This window comes from Chiloscyllium plagiosum, unplaced genomic scaffold (genome assembly GCF_037043375.1).
Source record: "Chiloscyllium plagiosum isolate Xiang-an unplaced genomic scaffold, Cpla_swu_hap1 HiC_scaffold_7, whole genome shotgun sequence".
Lineage (NCBI taxonomy): Eukaryota > Metazoa > Chordata > Chondrichthyes > Orectolobiformes > Hemiscylliidae > Chiloscyllium > Chiloscyllium plagiosum.
Genome location: NW_028270145.1, coordinates 71061621 through 71078997, shown reverse-complemented (window position 1 = coordinate 71078997; position 17377 = coordinate 71061621). Strand labels below are relative to the sequence as shown.

Sequence of the window (17377 nt, the reverse complement as noted above, 5' to 3'; positions counted from 1 at the left end):
AGTTATTAATGACATATACAAATTAGCCCATTCAACTTTTACACAATACTTTTGCTACATAATGTATATAAAGAAATGTTAAGGCATTTAATAAAATGTCAGAGTCAGCCTTCCAATTCTGAGTCATAGGAATCTGTGTTTCTAACGTTCTGGTTTTATTTGTTTGAATGTTGTGGGTCTGTAGGTTTAGAAACTACTGTTTTTCTCATTTGATAAATCCATTCACGAAAACCTATATAGCTGTTCATATCAGCATCTTGAGATGGATGTAAATTACTGGAAACATACACTTGATAGAACAAGGTTAAGAAATTGGAGCTTAGACATGGACTACTGTAAGACAAAAAGGTAATTTTCTCAACAGAAAACTATTGTTAATTATTTTCTCACCTTTTTTCCTGGCAGTAGGCAGTGATTTTTGTTTTGCTGATGCTGCTTCATTAGTGGAAAGTAATTCAAAATATAGTTTGCAGGGGAAAGTCAAAATATTGAATTTTTTCTGAATGATACTGAAATTACACATTAGGCCCAGTGTAATCCAGATACAAGAATTTTACAATTTGGTGAAGTAGGATACAATACAGACTAGCCAACCTAGGTGCACCATAAGGTAATATTGTTTTAATACTGTTCAAGATTAATTCCAGCAGCTATGGTATTTTGGTTTTGATAAAGTATTTTGTAATCATCTGTAAATGGCTATATGAGCATCCTTTACTGAACTACTTGATATATCACTGGGATGTGGAAGCAAATTTACAAACAAGCAATACTAATTCTATAATGGTGAGTTAAAAATCACACAACACCAGGTTATAGTCCAACAGCTTTCGGAGCGTTGCTCCTTCGTCAGGCGGTTATGGAGTACACAATTGTAAGACACAGAATTTATAGCAAAAGTTTAGTGCGATGTAACTGGAAGTATACTTTGAAAAATACCGTGATTGTTTGTTACGTCTCACATCTGTTAGAATGACCATGATAGTTTCACTTCTTCTTTCATATGCAAATCACACAACTTTTTTTTAAAAGTTACATTCTCAGGTTAATTGTAACAATTGGTGTCAGCCCAGGTAAGATGTTGAAGGTGTTAGCCCCCTGTGTTCTATTGTCTGTGCCATAATGTTTAGACTGATTTCTAATCTAAAACATGAGTTAACAGAGTCTTACGTGGATTCATACAGTCTTTGAGCAAAGTACAATGTAACTCTGCAATTACAAATACACCCCACAGAATATTGTTATTTGTTAGAAGAAAGAAATATGCTTAGTTTTTGATAGGAGCTCCGGTAGATAAATGACTATTTTCAAATTTAACCAAGGTGGTATCAAGTTGCACTTAATTGATTTTGAATTTCATTAGAATACACCACCTAAAATGTGTGTAAGTTAGTGTAAACAATCAGGATCTAAGGATTGTGCTAAACTCATGCCATATTTAAAGATGAATTTGTTTTGGTTTCACATTTTCATGAATCAGTGATCAGAAGCTTCTCCAGTTTTTAGTGTGGCATCCAGTGATATTTTTATTTCCCTTTTGTGTATTTATGATATAGCGTAGGTGTCACTGACCACTGTTTTCACAATAGAGGATAGTGGAAACATTCCAAAGATAATGTAAACCAGTTGCTAACGAGAGGAAAGATCTCTGTCCCTCACAATACTGACTGTTCAATGTGTTTGATAAACTAATAGAGATAAGCAGACAGGCTGCAATGACCTGATTTCCTTTAAAGACGTTTGCTTTAGGTTGTGGTTGTAAAGGTGGTAGAGGTTAAGTTATCCTAGAACCTATCGGAATCCAGGAGGGTTCAGGAGGTTGGACAGCTACGATTGTGAAGCATCTGCTCAAGGATTGAGGGTGACAAATCCAGAAACTATAGCTAGTTAACCTAACATCTGTCATCAGGAAAATTATTTAATTATTAAGGAAGTAATGTCAGGGCAATTAGAAAAGCTTAAAGTAATCAAAAATCTACATTGTGAAAGGGAAATCATGTTTGAAAAATTTACTAGTTTTTTTAAGGGATATAACAATCAGAGTTTGTACAGGATAACAAGTAGATGTATGGTATTTTGATTTCCATCAGACAGTAAATAGTGTCATATTAAAGGTGTTGTACAAAATAGGAGGTCATAATCTTGGAAGTAACATAGATTGATAATAGTCGTAGAATCATACAGCATGGAAACAGATCCTTTAGCCTAACTTGTCAATGTCCATCAAGTTTCCTAAAGTGAACTTGTCCATTGTTTTTTTTTTTGTTCTTTTAAACCTTTCCTATTCATGAAACTGTCCAAATGTCTTTTAATTGTAATTTGTACTTACCTGTAACGCTTTCATTGGCAATTTGTTCCATGTATGCATCACCCACTGTGTGAAACAGTTGCCCGTTGATCCCTTTTAAATTGTTCCAGTCCTACCTTAAACTGATACACTCTAGCTTTGGACACCTCAACCCTACGGATATTGCCTTGACTATTCACCTTATCTATTGCCCATCACAATTTTATAAACTTCTGTAAGGTCACCCCTCAGCTTCCTACGTTACAGAGAAAAAGATCTCAGCCTCTCCTTGTAATTAAAACACCCCTGTGTCAGTAATAACAAGATTAGGTCGTGCTTATTTTTCAGAGAGGTTAAAAATGACACAGGTTCCAAAAGGTCTGAGGTTGAGGGGAATTTAAGGCCAATTTGTTTACAGCTAACAGAAGGCTCTCAAGCTTTAAAAAGGAAATCACTTTTATAATGAAAGGAGAGTGGCCAGTTCTCTCAGCTCAACTATTCTTTGGTTTGGTTTTAATGCAGCAGTGGGTGTGTGAAGAAAGAGTGCTGGACCCTCATTCTCTCTGCCTTCATTCCTGTAAGAACTTGTGTGTTTTTTTTACCTTTTTGTACCAGAGATGTTCTGTTGGGTTTTTGGATAGGATAAATTATTCTGTTTTCTGTTCTGTGTTTCATTCAGTAATCTTGGAAATAAATTCGGTTTTGTTTAAAACTAAGTAGCTTGGCCAACTGATTCTCTCCTGGAATATCCACTGTACTCTTGCTTAAAACAAGTGCAAAGTTGAGGTCTGGGCTACCTTCTTGAACTGTTTTGAGGGGTCTGGCCTGGCCATAACACACCCTTGTAAATCTTGGTTTCACCCTTTCCAGGGAGAAAGTGAGAACTGGAGATCAGAGCTGAAAAATGTGTTGCTGGAAAAGCACAGCAGTTCAGGCAGCATCAAAGGAGCAGGAGAATCTATGTTTCGGGCATAAGGGCTTATGCCTGAAACGTCGATTCTCCTGCTCCTTTGATTCACCCTTTCCAGTTAAACAGCATTCCTCCTATAGCAGAGCAACCAGAATTGTATGCAATTTTCCAGATGTGGCTTTACCAATGTCTTGTATAGCTGTAACCTATGGTCCCAACTCCTGTGCTTGGTGCTCTGATGACTGCAAGTGTGTCAATCGCCTCCTTCACCATGTGATCGGATGGCCTGCTCAATTTGATAAGGTTCATGATGAATTTTGATAAGATGAACAAAGACTAAAGCATGCTCGGAAATGGAACCCAGCCTTGACCAAAGTGACTGTGCTAATCAACATCTTGCAGAATCCAGACAGGCTGCAGCTACCAACAGACAGTTTACAAACCAACCTAGTGGCTGCAGACCCTACATTACACCCAAGTTTGGGTTTGAATGGAGTCAACAGAATGTCGTCCTCTGGGTGATCGGAAACATTGAGGTGTGTTCGAGACATGGAGTTGCCTCACCCTCTTATTAGGAGGCGGCCATGTGCACCCAGCACCTCCAGCAATAGAGGCCTAAGGATTAACATGCCAACGTCTGGTTGGTTCGATTGATCATGGTAATTGAGCCTGATTGATCTATTGAAGGACATTCAAGACCTTCCCAAAAGAACACAAAGACTTTGGAGAATAAGAATTGCTGCATCATCACCTTTTAGAAGCAGTAACTGGAGAGCGGTAACTCAAGAATAACCACCAAGAAGAGAGGACATCCCAAGACTATCAGGAGAAGACCAGACGACGTCACCATGTAGAGCGAAGCAAAGTTCTTGTGCGGTGGTATATAGATCATCCAGAGTTGCGTTAAAGCACAAGCTAGCATTTGTAGTGAAAAGTTAATTTATAGTGTATTTTGTTGTGGTAACATTAATTGTTAGCAGGATTTGAGAAATTTTGTAGCTCTGGATGAAAGTTTGCTTGCTGAGCTGGAAGGTTCATATTCAGATATTTCATCACCATACTAGGTAACATCATCAGTGAGCCTTCGGTGAAGCACTGGTGTTAGTGACCTGCTTTCTATTTGTGTTTAGGTTTCCTTGGCTTGGTAATGTCATTTCTGGTGGTGATGTCATTTCCTGTTCTTTTTCTCAGCGGATGGTAAATGGGGTCCAAGTCAATGTGTCTGTTGATAGAGTTCCAGTTGGAATGCCATGCTTCTAGGAATTCTCATGTGTGTCTCTGTTTAGCTTATCCTAGGATGGATGTGTTGTCCCAGTCGAAGTGGTGTACTTCCTCATCTGTATCTAAGGATACTAGTGAGAGTAGGTCATGTCCTTTTGTGGCTAGTTGATGTTCATGTATCCTGGTGGATAGTTTTCTGCCTGTTTGGACAATGTAGTGTTTGTTACAGTTTTTGCAAGGTTGTTGTGGTTCTGTTCGCCGAGATAGGAATTTGTATTGCAGACGTTTTGTCCCCAGTCTAGGTGACATCCTCAGTGCTTGGGAGCCTCCTGTGAAGCGCTTCTGTAATGTTTCCTCCAGCATTTATAGTGATTTTGTATCTGCTGCTTCCGGTTGTCAGTTCCAGCTGTCCACTGCAGTGGCCGGTATATTGGTCCAGGTTGATGTGCTTATTGATTGAATCTGTGGATGAGTGCCATGCCTCTAGGAATTCCCTGGCTGTTCTGTTTGGCTTGTCCTATAATAGTAGTGTTGTCCCAGTCGAACTCATGTTGCTTGTCATCTTAGTGTGTGGCTACTAAGGATAGCTGATCGTTTTGTTTCGTGGCTAGTTGGTGTTCATGGATGTGGATCGTTAGCTGTCTTCCTGTTTGTCCTATGTAGTGTTTTGTGCAGTCCTTGCATGGGATTTTGTACACTACATTGGTTTTGCTCATGCTGGGTATCGGGTCCTTCGTTCTGGTGAGTTGTTGTCTGAGAGTGGCTGTTGGTTTGTGTGCTGTTATGAGTCCTAGTGGTCGCAGTAGTCTGGCTGTCAGTTCAGAAATGTTTTATGATGTACGGTATTGTGGCATGTCCTTGTTCCGTTGGTCTTTCCCTTAGGCATCTGTTGATGAAATTGCGGGGGTATCCATTTTTGGCGAATACATTGTAGAGGTGTTCTTCTTCCTCTTTTTTGCAGTTCTGGTGTACTGCAGTGTGTTGTGGCCCTTTTGAACAGTGTCTTGATGCAACTTCTTTTGTGTGTTGGGGTGGTTGCTTTCGTAGTTTAGGGCTTGGTCTGTGTGTGTGGCTTTCCTGTATACCTTTGTGGTGAATCCTCCGTTCAGTGTTCTCTGTACCATCACGTCTAGGAATGGGAGTTGGTTGTCCTTTTCTTCCTCTCCGGTGATTCGGATAGAGAGGAGGGAAGGGACGACTGCACCACATGGGTATACAGGGGAGAGACACACACACACACACACACACACACACACACACACACACACACACACACCAATGTATCCGCCAAAAATTGGGACACCACAACTATTATAGGACAAGCCAAACAGAGAACAGCCAGGGAATTCCTAGAGGCATGGCACTCCTCATCCACAGATCCAATCAATCAGCACATCAACCTGGACCCAATATACCGGCCACTGCAGCGGACAGCTGGAACTGACAACCGGAAGCGGCAGATACAAATCACTATAAATGCTGGAGGAAACATCACAGAAGAGCTTCACAGGAGGTTCCCAAGCACTGAGGATGTCACCTAGACAAGGGACAAAACGTCTGCAACACAAATTCCCAGCTCGGCGAACAGAACCACAACAACGAGCACCCAAGCTCCAAATCTTCTCCCAAACTTTTGCAAGGTATTTTGTAAATTACATTGGTTTTGTTTGTTGTCTGTATGGGGTCTTTAAATTCATTAGCTGCTGTTTTAAAATGTTGGGTTTGTGGACTACCCTGATGCTACGAGGTCTGAGTAGTCTGGCAGTCATTTCTAAGATGTTTTGATGTAGGGGAGAATGGCTAGGGTTTCTGGACGTGGCTTGTCTGCTTGCTTGAGTTTGTTGCTGAGAAATCGGCGGAGTATGTTCATCGGGTACCTGTTCTTTTTGAATACGCTGTATTGGTGACTTTCCTCTACTCTTCTTAGTTCCTCTGTGTTGCAGCATGTGATGGCTCAAGGTTTGTGAGAAGATTTGTAGCTCGGGTGCTTGTTGTTGTGGTTCTGTTCGCCGAGCTGGGAATTTGTGTTGCCGATGTTTCATCCTCTGTCCAGGTGACATCCTCGGTGCTTGGGAGATGGCTCGTTGAAACAATGTTCTAATGCAGCTTCATTTGTGGGTGTTGGGATGATTGGACAAACCTAGTATGATAAAGAAGCATCTGAAAATGAACCTTCCAGCTCAGCAAGTAAACTTCTGGTATTTTATTGTGACAAATGAGGTATTATTTTATTATTATTAAGAGTTGACTTAACGTTCTTTTGCTAGATATAACAGTTAAAACACATTACGTGGCATACACAACACATTGACTCCCCAGATGGGACCTTGATAAGAAGTGACTTTGACGTTCCGAGATAGAGTCCACTGGACTCTAATATTCCTTGAGAGTTTGCCTGAGCTGGTTACTAAGAGGACAGCTGTCCTATGAGAAGGCCAGGAATTCAATTAAATTGTACGGAATAGAAGGTCGAAACTAAACTAACCTTTAAAAGGTAAAACCAACAGGTGTTTACTCCTGATCCAACAAATGACTGTTCCTGTGTGTGTGTGTGTGTGTGTGTGTTTAGGATAGGTAAGCTAAAACACCGAAAGTCGGGAGAGATCCAGTGGGATTAGGACTGGCAGTTATCAAAAGCCATACCCTCAGTCTGATCCACCTCCTATATCCTGTAATTTAATAGAAAATGGCAGAGAAAAGCGCTGGAGTAGCGGATTGTCTCCGATGGGAAACAAAACTGAGGCAGTATATCAAAGAAAAAGTGGACAATATGGGCAGAATTTTGTTGCAACGATGAATCAGGACCACTATGCTTAGGACAGAAATAATGGGAGGATTTTAGAAGAACTCCAGGAGAGCAGGCTTCCAAACTTGAGAATGTCACAGTGATAATGTACTGTATAGAGCAATTATTAAGAACAGAGCAGTAATTAAACCATCTGTAATGAACGAGAGGATGTAAAAAGGGAAATTAGAGTTAAAATTGAAAAATACAGCCTAGGACCACAGAAATCAGACAAACATATTACATATGGGGCAATTCCAAACCCAGTGTGAAAGGGCATACTAAGATGCCCAGTGCAGTGTCAGCTCAAGACACCCACTGAGAAGGTAGTCATAGAGATGTAGAGCATGGAAACAGACCCTTCGGTCCAACCCGTCTAAGCCGACCAGATATCCCAACCCAATCTAGTCCCATCTGCCAGCACCCGGCCAGATATCCCTCCAAACCCTTCCTATTCATATACCCATCCAAATGCCTCTTAAATGTTGCAATTGTACCAGTCTCCACCACATCCTCTGGCAGCTCATTCCATTCACGTACCACCCTCTGCGTGAAAAAGTTGCCCCTTAGGTCTCTTTCCCCTCTCACCCTAAACCTATGCCCTCTAGTTCTGGACTCCCCAACCCAAGGGAAAAAACTTTGCCTATTTATCCTATTCATACCCCTCATAATTTTGTAAACCTCTATAAGGTCACCCCTCAGCCTCCGACGCTCCAGGGAAAACAGCCCCAGCCTATTCAACCTCTCCCTGTAGCTTAGATCCTCCAACCCTGACAAAATCCTTGTTAATCTTTTCTGAACCCTTTCAAGTTTCACAACATCTTTCCGATAGGAAGGAGACCAGAATTGCACGCAATATTCCAACCATGGCTGAACCAATGTCCTGTACAGCCGCAACATGACCTCCCAACGCCTGTACTCAATATTCTGACCAATAAAGGAAAGCATAACAAGCGCCTTCTTCACTATCCTAGCTACCTGCGACTCCACTTTCAAGGAGCTATGAACCTGCACTCCAAGGTCTCTTTGTTCAGCAACACTCCCTAGGACCTGCCCATTAAGTGTATAAGTCCTGCTAAGATTTGCTTTCCCAAAATGCAGCACCTCGCATTTATCTAAATTAAACTCCATCTGCCACTTCTCAGCCCATTGGGCCATCTGGTCAAGATCCTGTTGTAATCTGAGGTAACCCTCTTTGCTGTCCACTACACCTCCAATTTTGGTGTCATCTGCAAACTTACTAACTGTACCTCTTATGCTCGAATCCAAATCGTTTATGTAAATGACAAAAAGTAGAGGACCCAGCACCAATCCTTGTGGCACTCCACTGGTCACAGGCCTCCAGTCTGAAAAACAACCCTCCACCACCACCCTCTATCTTCTACCTTTGAGCCAGTTCTGTATCCAAATGGCTAGTTCTCCCTGTATTCCATGAGATCTAACCTTGCTAATCATTCTCCCATGGGGAACCTTGTCAAATGCCTTTCTGAAGTCCATATAGATCACATCTATTGCTCTGCCCTCATCAATCTTCTTTGTTACTTCATCAAAAAACTCAATCAAGTTGTGAGAAATGACTTCCCACGCACAAAGCTATGTTGACTATCCCAAATCAGTCCTTGCCTTTCCAAATACATGTACATCCTGTCCCTCAGGATTCCCTCCAACAACTTGCCCACCACCAAGGTCAGGCTCACTGATCTATAGTTCCCTGGCTTGTCCTTACCACCCTTCTTAAACAGTGGCACCACGTTAGCCAACCTCCAGTCTTCTGGCACTTCACCTGTGACTATCGATGATACAAATATCTCAGAAAGAGGACCAGCAATCACTTCTCTAGCTTCCCACAGACGTCTCGGGTACATCTGCTCAGGTCCTGGGGATTTATCCACCTTTAACCGTTTCAAGACATCCAGCACTTCCTCCTCTGTAATCTGGACATTTTGCAAGATGTCACCATCTATTTCCCTACAGTCTATATCTTCCATATCCTTTTCCACAGTAAATACTGATGCAAAATATTCATTTAGTATCTTCCCCATTTTCTGTGGCTCCACACAAAGATGGCCTTGCTGATCTTTGAGGGGCCCTATTCTCTCCCTAGTTACCCTTTTGTCCTTAATATATTTGTATTCTCCTTAATTCTATTTGCCAAAGCTATTTTGCCCTCCTGATTTCCCTCTTAAGTATACTCCTACTTTCTTTATACTCTAAGGATTCACTCGATCTATCCTGTCTGTAGCTGACATATGCTTCCTTGTTTTTCTTAACCAAACCCTCAATTTCTTTAGTCATCCAGCATTCCCTATACCTACCAGCCTTCCCTTTCACCCTGACAGGAATATACTCTTCTCTGGATTCTTGCTATCTCATTTCTGAAGGCTTCCCATTTTCCAGCCGTCCCTTTACCTGCGAACATCTGCCTCCAATCAGCTTTTGAAAGTTCTTGCCTAATACCGTCAAAATTGGCCTTTCTCCAATTTAGAACTTCAACTTTTAGATCTGGTCTATCCTTTTCCATCACTATTTTAAAACGAATAGAATTATGGGCGCTGGCCCCAAAGTGCTCCCCCATTGACACCTCAGTCACCTGCCCTGCCTTATTTCCCAAGAATAGGTCAAGTTTTGCACCTTCTCTAGTAGGTACATCCACATACTGAATCAGAAAATTGTCTTGTACACACTTAAGAAATTCCTCTCCATCTAAACCTTTAACACTTATGGCAGTCCCAGTCGATGTTTGGAAAGTTAAAATCCCCTACCATAACCACCATATTATTCTTACAGAAAGCGGAGATCTCCTTACAAGTTTGTTTCTCAATTTCCCTCTGACTATTGGGGGGTCTATAAAACAATCCCAATAAGGTGATCATCCCTTTCTCATTTCTCAGTTCCATCCAAATAACTTCCCTGGATGTATTTCCAGGAATATCCTCCCTTAGCACAGCTATAATGCTATCCCTGATCAAAAATGCCACTCCCTCTCCTCTTTTGCCTCCCTTTCTATCCTTCCTGTAGCATTTGTATCCTGGAACATTCAGCTGCCAATCCTGCCCACCACTGAGCCATGTTTCCGTAATTGCTATGATATCCCAGTCCCATGTTCCTAACCATGCCCTGAGTTAATCTGCCTTTCCTGAAGAAGGGCCTGTGCCCGAAACGTCGAATCTCCTGTTCCCTGGATGCTGCCTGACCTGCTGTGCTGTTCCAGCAATAAAGTTTCAACTTTGATCTCCAGCATCTGCAGACCTCACTTTCTCCTTCCCTGTTAGGCCCTTGCATTGAAATAAATGCAGTTTAATTTATTAGTCCTGCCTGCCTTGACTGTTTGACTCACGTCTGTTCTCAGCTGTACCCTGTCTCAGATCAATCTCTTTCCTCACTATCTCCCTGGGTCCTACCCTCCGCCCACCCCCCCCCCCCCCCCCCCCCCTCAACCTTACTAGTTTAAATCCTCCCAAGCAGTTCTAGAAAATTTCCCTGCCAGTATATTAGTCCCCTTCCAATTTAGGTGCAATCTGTCCTTCTTGTACAGATCACTTCTACCCCAAAAGAGATTCCAATGATCCAAAAGTGTGAATCCTTCTCCCATACACCAGCTCCTCAGCCATGCATTCATCTGCTCTATCCTCCTATTCCTTCCCTCACTAGCTTGTAGCACTGGGAGTAATCCAGATATTACTACCCTTGAGGACCTTTTTAAATTTCTACCTCTCTAATCTCCCTTCAGAGTCTCAACCTTTTCCCTTCCAATGTCGTTGGTTCCAATGTGGACAATGACCTCCTCCTGGCCCCTCTCCCCTGTGAGAACATTCTGCACCCTCTCTGAGACATCCTTGATCCTGGCACCAGGGAAACAACACACCATTCTGCTTTTTCTCTGCTGGCCAAAGAAACATCTGTCTGTACCTCGGACTACAGAATCCCCTCACATAATTGATCTCTTGGAAGCCGACGTACCCCTCGTTGCATTAGAGCCAGTCTAAATACCAGAAACTTGGCTGTTTGTGCTACGTTCCCCTGAGAATCCATCACCCCCTACATTTTCCAAAACAGCATACCTGTTTGAAATGGGTATATTCACAAAAGACTCCTGTTCTAGTTGCCTATCGCTCTTACCCTTCCTGGAGTTAACCCATCTACATGACTGTATCTGAGACTTTCCCCCCTTTCTATAACTGCCATCCATCACATACTGTTGCTGTTGCAAATTCTTCATCGCTTCTATTTGTCTCTCCAACCGATCCACTTGATCTGATAAGATTTGCATTCAACAGCATTTATGGCAGATATAATCCGCAGTAACCCTTAAACTCTCTTTAAACTCCCACATCTGACAAGTAGTACATATCACTGTAAAGGTCATTTTTTCTCCTTCACAATCTACAGACCCAGAAAATAACACCATCTTTTTTCTCTACAAACACTGGCACAGGTTAAATTAATAGCTATGGCTTATATTTTAAGTTTAATCAAGAGACTTATCTCCAAAAACATATAATCAAGATAGAATCCACTGTACCCACTACTGCAGCCTTTATGGCAGACTTAAAACAACAATTAACTTAATCTGATTCTGTGCTGTGAATTTCGCCCAACAGTTCCTCCAAGATTAGTTGTGAATTTCACTGTTTGTTAATTTTCCCAAATGTACTCCAATGTCCAGCGATACATGAATTCAAACAGCAAAGGCAGTAACTGTGCAGGTTTTTTTTTCTCTCTCTCTCCTGCACGGCCCTCACCATGTGCTTCCTTTGTCTGCTCTTCTCCCTTTTAAAACTGCTGTTGTTTTGACTTTTTTTCCCAAAAGTTCCAAAACAATGCAACAGCATATAAAACAGTAATTGCTGCTCCTGGAATCTGAGTAAATCACCTCCAACACCCAGGAAGCAAATGTTCAGATTTGCAAGCAGCAGTCAGAATACTGCACCAGGCAGGAAGAGGAAAGTTCTAGTGTGGTGGTATATGGTCATCCAGAGTTATGTTAAAGCACAATATAGCATTTGTAGTGTAAACTGTTAATTTATAGTGTATCTTGTTGTGATCGTATTAATTGTGTCAAATAAATGAGTACTATTATTGATTCGACTCACTTCTTTTGATGTAAGGTTATAACACACTGTGTTGCAGGCACCACAGCCTTGTCTACTTGTGATGCCACTTTCAAGGAACTGGATACTGGCACCACTAGATCTGTTTGTCCACATCACCGCAGCACAAGACCATGCCCCGCTGGTGGAAGCCTGTCCCTGCTCCATTGCTTTGGCTCGGCCTCGCCCCCTCACTGACTCAGACCGCAGCCTTTGCCCACGACGCAGTAGGGGGTGGGATTCTGGATTAGTGGTGCTGGAAGAGCACAGCAGTTCAGGCAGCATCCAATGAGCTTCGAAATCGACGTTTCGGGCAAAAGCCCTTCATCAGGAATAAAGGCAGTGAGCCTGAAGCGTGGAGACATAAGATAGAGGAGAGTGGGGGTGGGGAGAAAGTAGCATAGAGTACAATGGGTGAGTGGGGGAGGGGATGAAGGTGATAGATCAGGGAGGAGAGGGTGGAGTGGATAGGTGGAAAAGGAGATAGGCAGGTAGGACAAGTCTGGACAAGTCATGGGGACAGTGCTGAGCTAGAAGTTTGAAAGTAGGGTGAGGTGGGGGAAGGGGAAATGAGGAAACTGTTGAAATCCATATTGATGCCCTGGGGTTGAAGTGTTCTGAGGCGGAAGATGAGGCGCTCTTCCTCCAGGCATCTGGTGGTGAGGGAGCGGCGGTGAAGGAGGCCCAGGACCTCCATGTCCTCGGCAGAGTAGGAGGGGGAGTTGAAATGTTGGGCCACGGGGCGGTGTGGTTGATTGGTGCGGGTGTCCCGGAGATGTTCCCTAAAGCGCTCTGCTAGGAGGCGCCCAGTCTCCCCAATGTAGAGGAGACCGTATCGGGAGCAACGGATACAATAAATGATATTAGTGGATGTGCAAGTAAAACTTTGATGGATGTGGAAGGCTCCTTTAGGGCCTTGGATACAGGTGAGGGAGGAGATGTGGGCGCAGACTTTACAGTTCCTGCGGTGGCAGGGGAAAGTGCCAGGGTGGGAGGGTGGATTGTAGGGGGGCGTGGACCTGACCAGGTAGTCACGGAGTGAACGGCCTTTGCGGAAGGCGGAAAGGGGTGGGGAGGGAAATATATTCCTGGTGGTGGAGTCTGTTTGGAGGTGGCGGAAATGTCGGCGGATGATTTGGTTTATGCGAAGGTTGGTAGGGTGGAAGGTGAGCACCAGGGGCGTTCTGTCCTTGTTACGGTTGGAGGGGTGAGGTCTGAGGGCGGAGGTGCGGGATGTGGACGAGATGCGTTAGAGGGCATCTTTAACCACGTGGGAAGGGAAATTGCAGTCTCTAAAGGAGGCCATCTGGTGTGATCTGTGGTGGAACTGGTCCTCCTGGGAGCAGGTACGGCAGGGCGGAGGAATTGGGAATACGGGATGGCATTTTTGCAAGAGGTAGGGTGGGAAGAGGTGTAATCCAGGTAGCTGTGGGAGTCGGTGGGTTTGTAAAAAATATGTGTCAAGTCGATCGTCATTAATGGAGATGGAGAGGTCGAGGAAGGGGAGGGAGGTGACAGAGATGGTCCAGGTAAATTTAAGGACAGGGTGGAATGTGTTAGTGAAGTTGATGAATTGCTCAACCTCCTTGCGGGGGCACGAGGTGGCGCCAATGCAGTCATCAATGTAGCGGAGGAAGAGTTGGGGAGTGGTGCCGGTGTAATTACGGAAAATCAACTGCTCTACGTAGCCAACAAAGAGACAGGCATAGCTGGGGCCCATACGTGTGCCCATGGCTACCCCTTTGGTCTGGAGGAAGTGGGAGGATTCAAAGGAGAAATTGTTAAGGGTGAGGACCAGTTCGGCCAAACGAATGAGAGTGTCGGTGGAAGAGTACTGTTGGGGACGTCTGGAGAGGAAAAAACGGAGGACTTGGAGGCCCTGGTCATGAGTGGCGTTGCTGGGGGCGGAAGTGGTGGTGACCACGGCAGTAGGGGTGGCGGAAGTCACTGAGCATGTGGCATCAGCGATGATGTGAGGGGCGGAAGTGATGTCACATGTGATACACCTTCCACATCCATCAAAGTTTTACTTGCACATCCACTAATATCATTTATTCTATCCGTTGCTCCCGATGCGGTCTCCTCTACATTGGGGAGACTGGGCGCCTCCTAGCAGAGCGCTTTAGGGAACATCTCCGGGACACCCGCACCAATCAACCACACCACCCCGTGGCCCAACATTTCAACTCCCCCTCCCACTCTGCCGAGGACATGGAGGTCCTGGGCCTCCTTCACCGCCGCGCCCTCACCACCAGACGCCTGGAGGAAGAACGCCTCATCTTCCGCCTCAGAACACTTCAACCCCAGGGCATCAATGTGGACTTCAACAGCTTCCTCATTTCCCCTTCCCCCACCTCACCCTAGTTCCAAACTTCCTATCTCCTTTTCCACCTATCCACTCCATCCTCTCCTCCCTGACCTATCACCTTCATCCCCTCCCCCACTCACCCATTGTACTCTATGCTACTCTCTCCCCACCCTCACCCTCCTCCAGCTTATCTCTCCACGTTTCAGACTCTCTGCCTTTATTCCTGATGAAGGGCTTTTGCCCGAAACGTCGATTTCGAAGCTCCTTGGATGCTGCCTGAACTGCTGTGCTCTTCCAGCACCACTAATCCAGAATCTGGTTTCCAGCATCTGCTGTCATCGTTTTTACCCCGCAGTCGGAGGCGGTCTAAAACCCAGGGCCTACCTCACCCATCGGACCAGTCGCAAAACACGCTCCGTCCCGCCCCTCGGCCACCTGGCCCCCGTTCCGACCGTCAATCCCCGCCACTCGGTCAACTGGTTGCGCTCGCGCCCTTCTGTCCCCACCCCTCGGCCACCTGGCATTGCCCCTGTCGTCAAGTCCCCGCACGCGCCCCTCGGCCACCTGGCTGGACTCGTGCCCTTCTGTCCCGGCCCGTCAGCCACTTGGCCCCGCTCCAGCGTTTTGTGGCCCCGCCTCCCAGTCCCGCGCCTTTGAACAGCTGTCAGTTTTGTTTACAACCCGTTGGCTTCCGGTTGGAACGTGACTTCTGTCGGAAGTTAATTCGCTGACGCTCGCTTCTGGGTTGTACCAACTTGTGATCTGTATTTACGGAAAAATCACCGTGCAAACCTCAAAATCTTTAAACTTGAAATTCTCTCACTGCCTCTACTATCGAGGTTGTAAGTGCTGTCTGTTTTGCCACAGGAATAAAAGATCACAGAGTACAGTTCCCCCCGCGGCCCTCTCACATTTAGTGCCTTCCAGTTTGGGCGCCACCGTTGAAATTTGAAAAAGAGAAAGAGGAGAAATTCACCGAAAGGTAAGAGAGGGGAAAATGATCAACGGGAGAATGAGGGAAAATAAATGAGAAAGAAATTAAATCGTCAGAGAGAGAGAGAGAAAATTACCGACTGCTGAGAGTGAGAAAAAGTATAACTGAGACGAAAAATAAATCACCGAGAGAGAAAAGCAACAAGTCTAGAGAGAAAAACCTAAAGAACTATGCATTCTGTAAATCAGAAACGTGTGTAGTATGTGTGTGAGTGGGGGTGGGTCCGTGTGTACTGTATGTGAGAGTGGGGGTGGGTGGGTCCGTGTGTACTGTATGTGAGAGTGGGGGTGGGTGGGTCCGTGTGTACTGTATGTGAGAGTGGGGGTGGGTGGGTCCGTGTGTATGTGAGTGTGTGTGTGGGGGGGTCTGTGAGTGTGTGTGTGGGGGGTCTGTGAGTGTGTGTGGGGGGGGGGGATCCGTGTGTGTGGGGTGGGTGGGTGGGTCCGTGAGTGTGTGAGGGGGAGGGGGTCTGTGTGTACTGTGTGTGAGAGTGGGGGTGGGTGGGTCCGTGTGTATGTGGGGGTGAGGGTCCGTGAATGTGTGTGTGGGTCCGTGAGTGTGTGTGTGTGTGTGTGTGGGGGGGGGTCCGTGAGTGTGTGTGTGTGGGTGGGTGGGGGTCCGTGTGTGTGGGGGGGTCCGTGAGTGTGTGTGTGTATATGTAAGTGGGGTTCAGGGTTGTAATGGGCGGTTGGGATGTCACCAAGACGGGGCGGGGAAATCACCAGAAAGAGAATGTGAAAGGAAATCACGGGAAAAATACGCATAGTTGTATTGCTAGGACACGGTGTGTGAGAGAGAGAGAGCAAGAGGAGACAGAAATACTTGGCCAGAGAATGGGTTAGAGGTGCTCACCACGAAGACAGGAGAAAGTGAGGACTGCAGATGCTGGAGTTCAGAGTCGAGAGTGTGGTGCTGGGAAAGCACAGAAGGTCATGCAGCATCCTAGGAGCAGGAGAATCGACACTTTGAGATGGTGCCTGACCGGCTGTGCTTTTCCAGCCTCACTCTCTCGATTCACTACGATGACAGAAAATCGCCAAAGAGACTGCATGAGAGAGAGAGTTACCACTAAGGTTTGAGAGGGAATGGAGAGAATGTACAAGCGAGAAAATCGCCAATGAGAGATAAAGAGAAATCTCCGGGGAGAAAATTACCGGGAAGAAGGCGTGGGAGAGAAAACAATCACCGGGAGAGAATTTATGAGAAAAAAATGATCTCTAAGAGTGAGAGAGGAAATCACCGGGCAGAGAGTTTGTGAGGAAATAAAAATCACCAGGAAGAGTATGAGGAAACAAAAAAAATCACTTGGTAGAAATCGAGAAAAGAAGAATCGTAGGCGAGAGAGTGAGAGAACCAGGAAGCAAGGAAGTGTGTGAAAAAGAAAATTATCACGAGGAGAGAGACCAAATCGTTGACAGAGAGACCAAATCACTGAGAAGACTGCAAAAATTTCTTAGATGAGAGCGAATCACCGCAAGGAGCCGGGGGGAGGGGAACAGAAAATTGCTCAGGAGAGAGAGAAAGCAAATCTAAAGGAGATCTATAAAGCGACCAAAGAGTAAGAGAAAATCAATGATAGGTATGCGAGCGAGGGATAAGGTTACCGGATGGTGAATAGGAAGCGATTCACTGATCAGACCAGGTAAGTAAGAACACTACCGAAAAAGTCATGGAAAGGAGACCCAGAGAAATCAGCGGGAGGAGAGTTTCAGTAAGGGCAAAATCAGACAGGAGATATAGAAAATCATTGAGAATGGACAGGGAAGATCACTGAGATGGGAG

The 17377-nt window shown here is 45.0% G+C and overlaps 1 protein-coding gene across 3 annotated transcripts in view; it reads left to right on the top strand.

Annotated features, from left to right (window-relative positions):
• Nucleotides 1–219: 219 nt before the first annotated feature.
• spc25 (SPC25 component of NDC80 kinetochore complex) overlaps nt 220–17377 on the top strand; it is a 41992-nt gene continuing 24834 nt past the window's right edge. Inside the window, exons 1-2 of one of the 3 annotated variants that reach the window (XM_043693932.2) lie at nt 14837–15345; nt 15469–15583. Coding sequence is in view for 1 of the 3 variants with exons in the window: in XM_087989114.1 (XP_087845240.1) it covers nt 263–348 (86 nt within the window). In the remaining 2 variants the exon portion in view is untranslated. Of the gene's footprint in view, nt 349–14836; nt 15584–17377 lie in introns of those variants that run through there. The other 2 variants (XM_087989114.1, XM_043693931.2) reach the window with 2 other exon arrangements.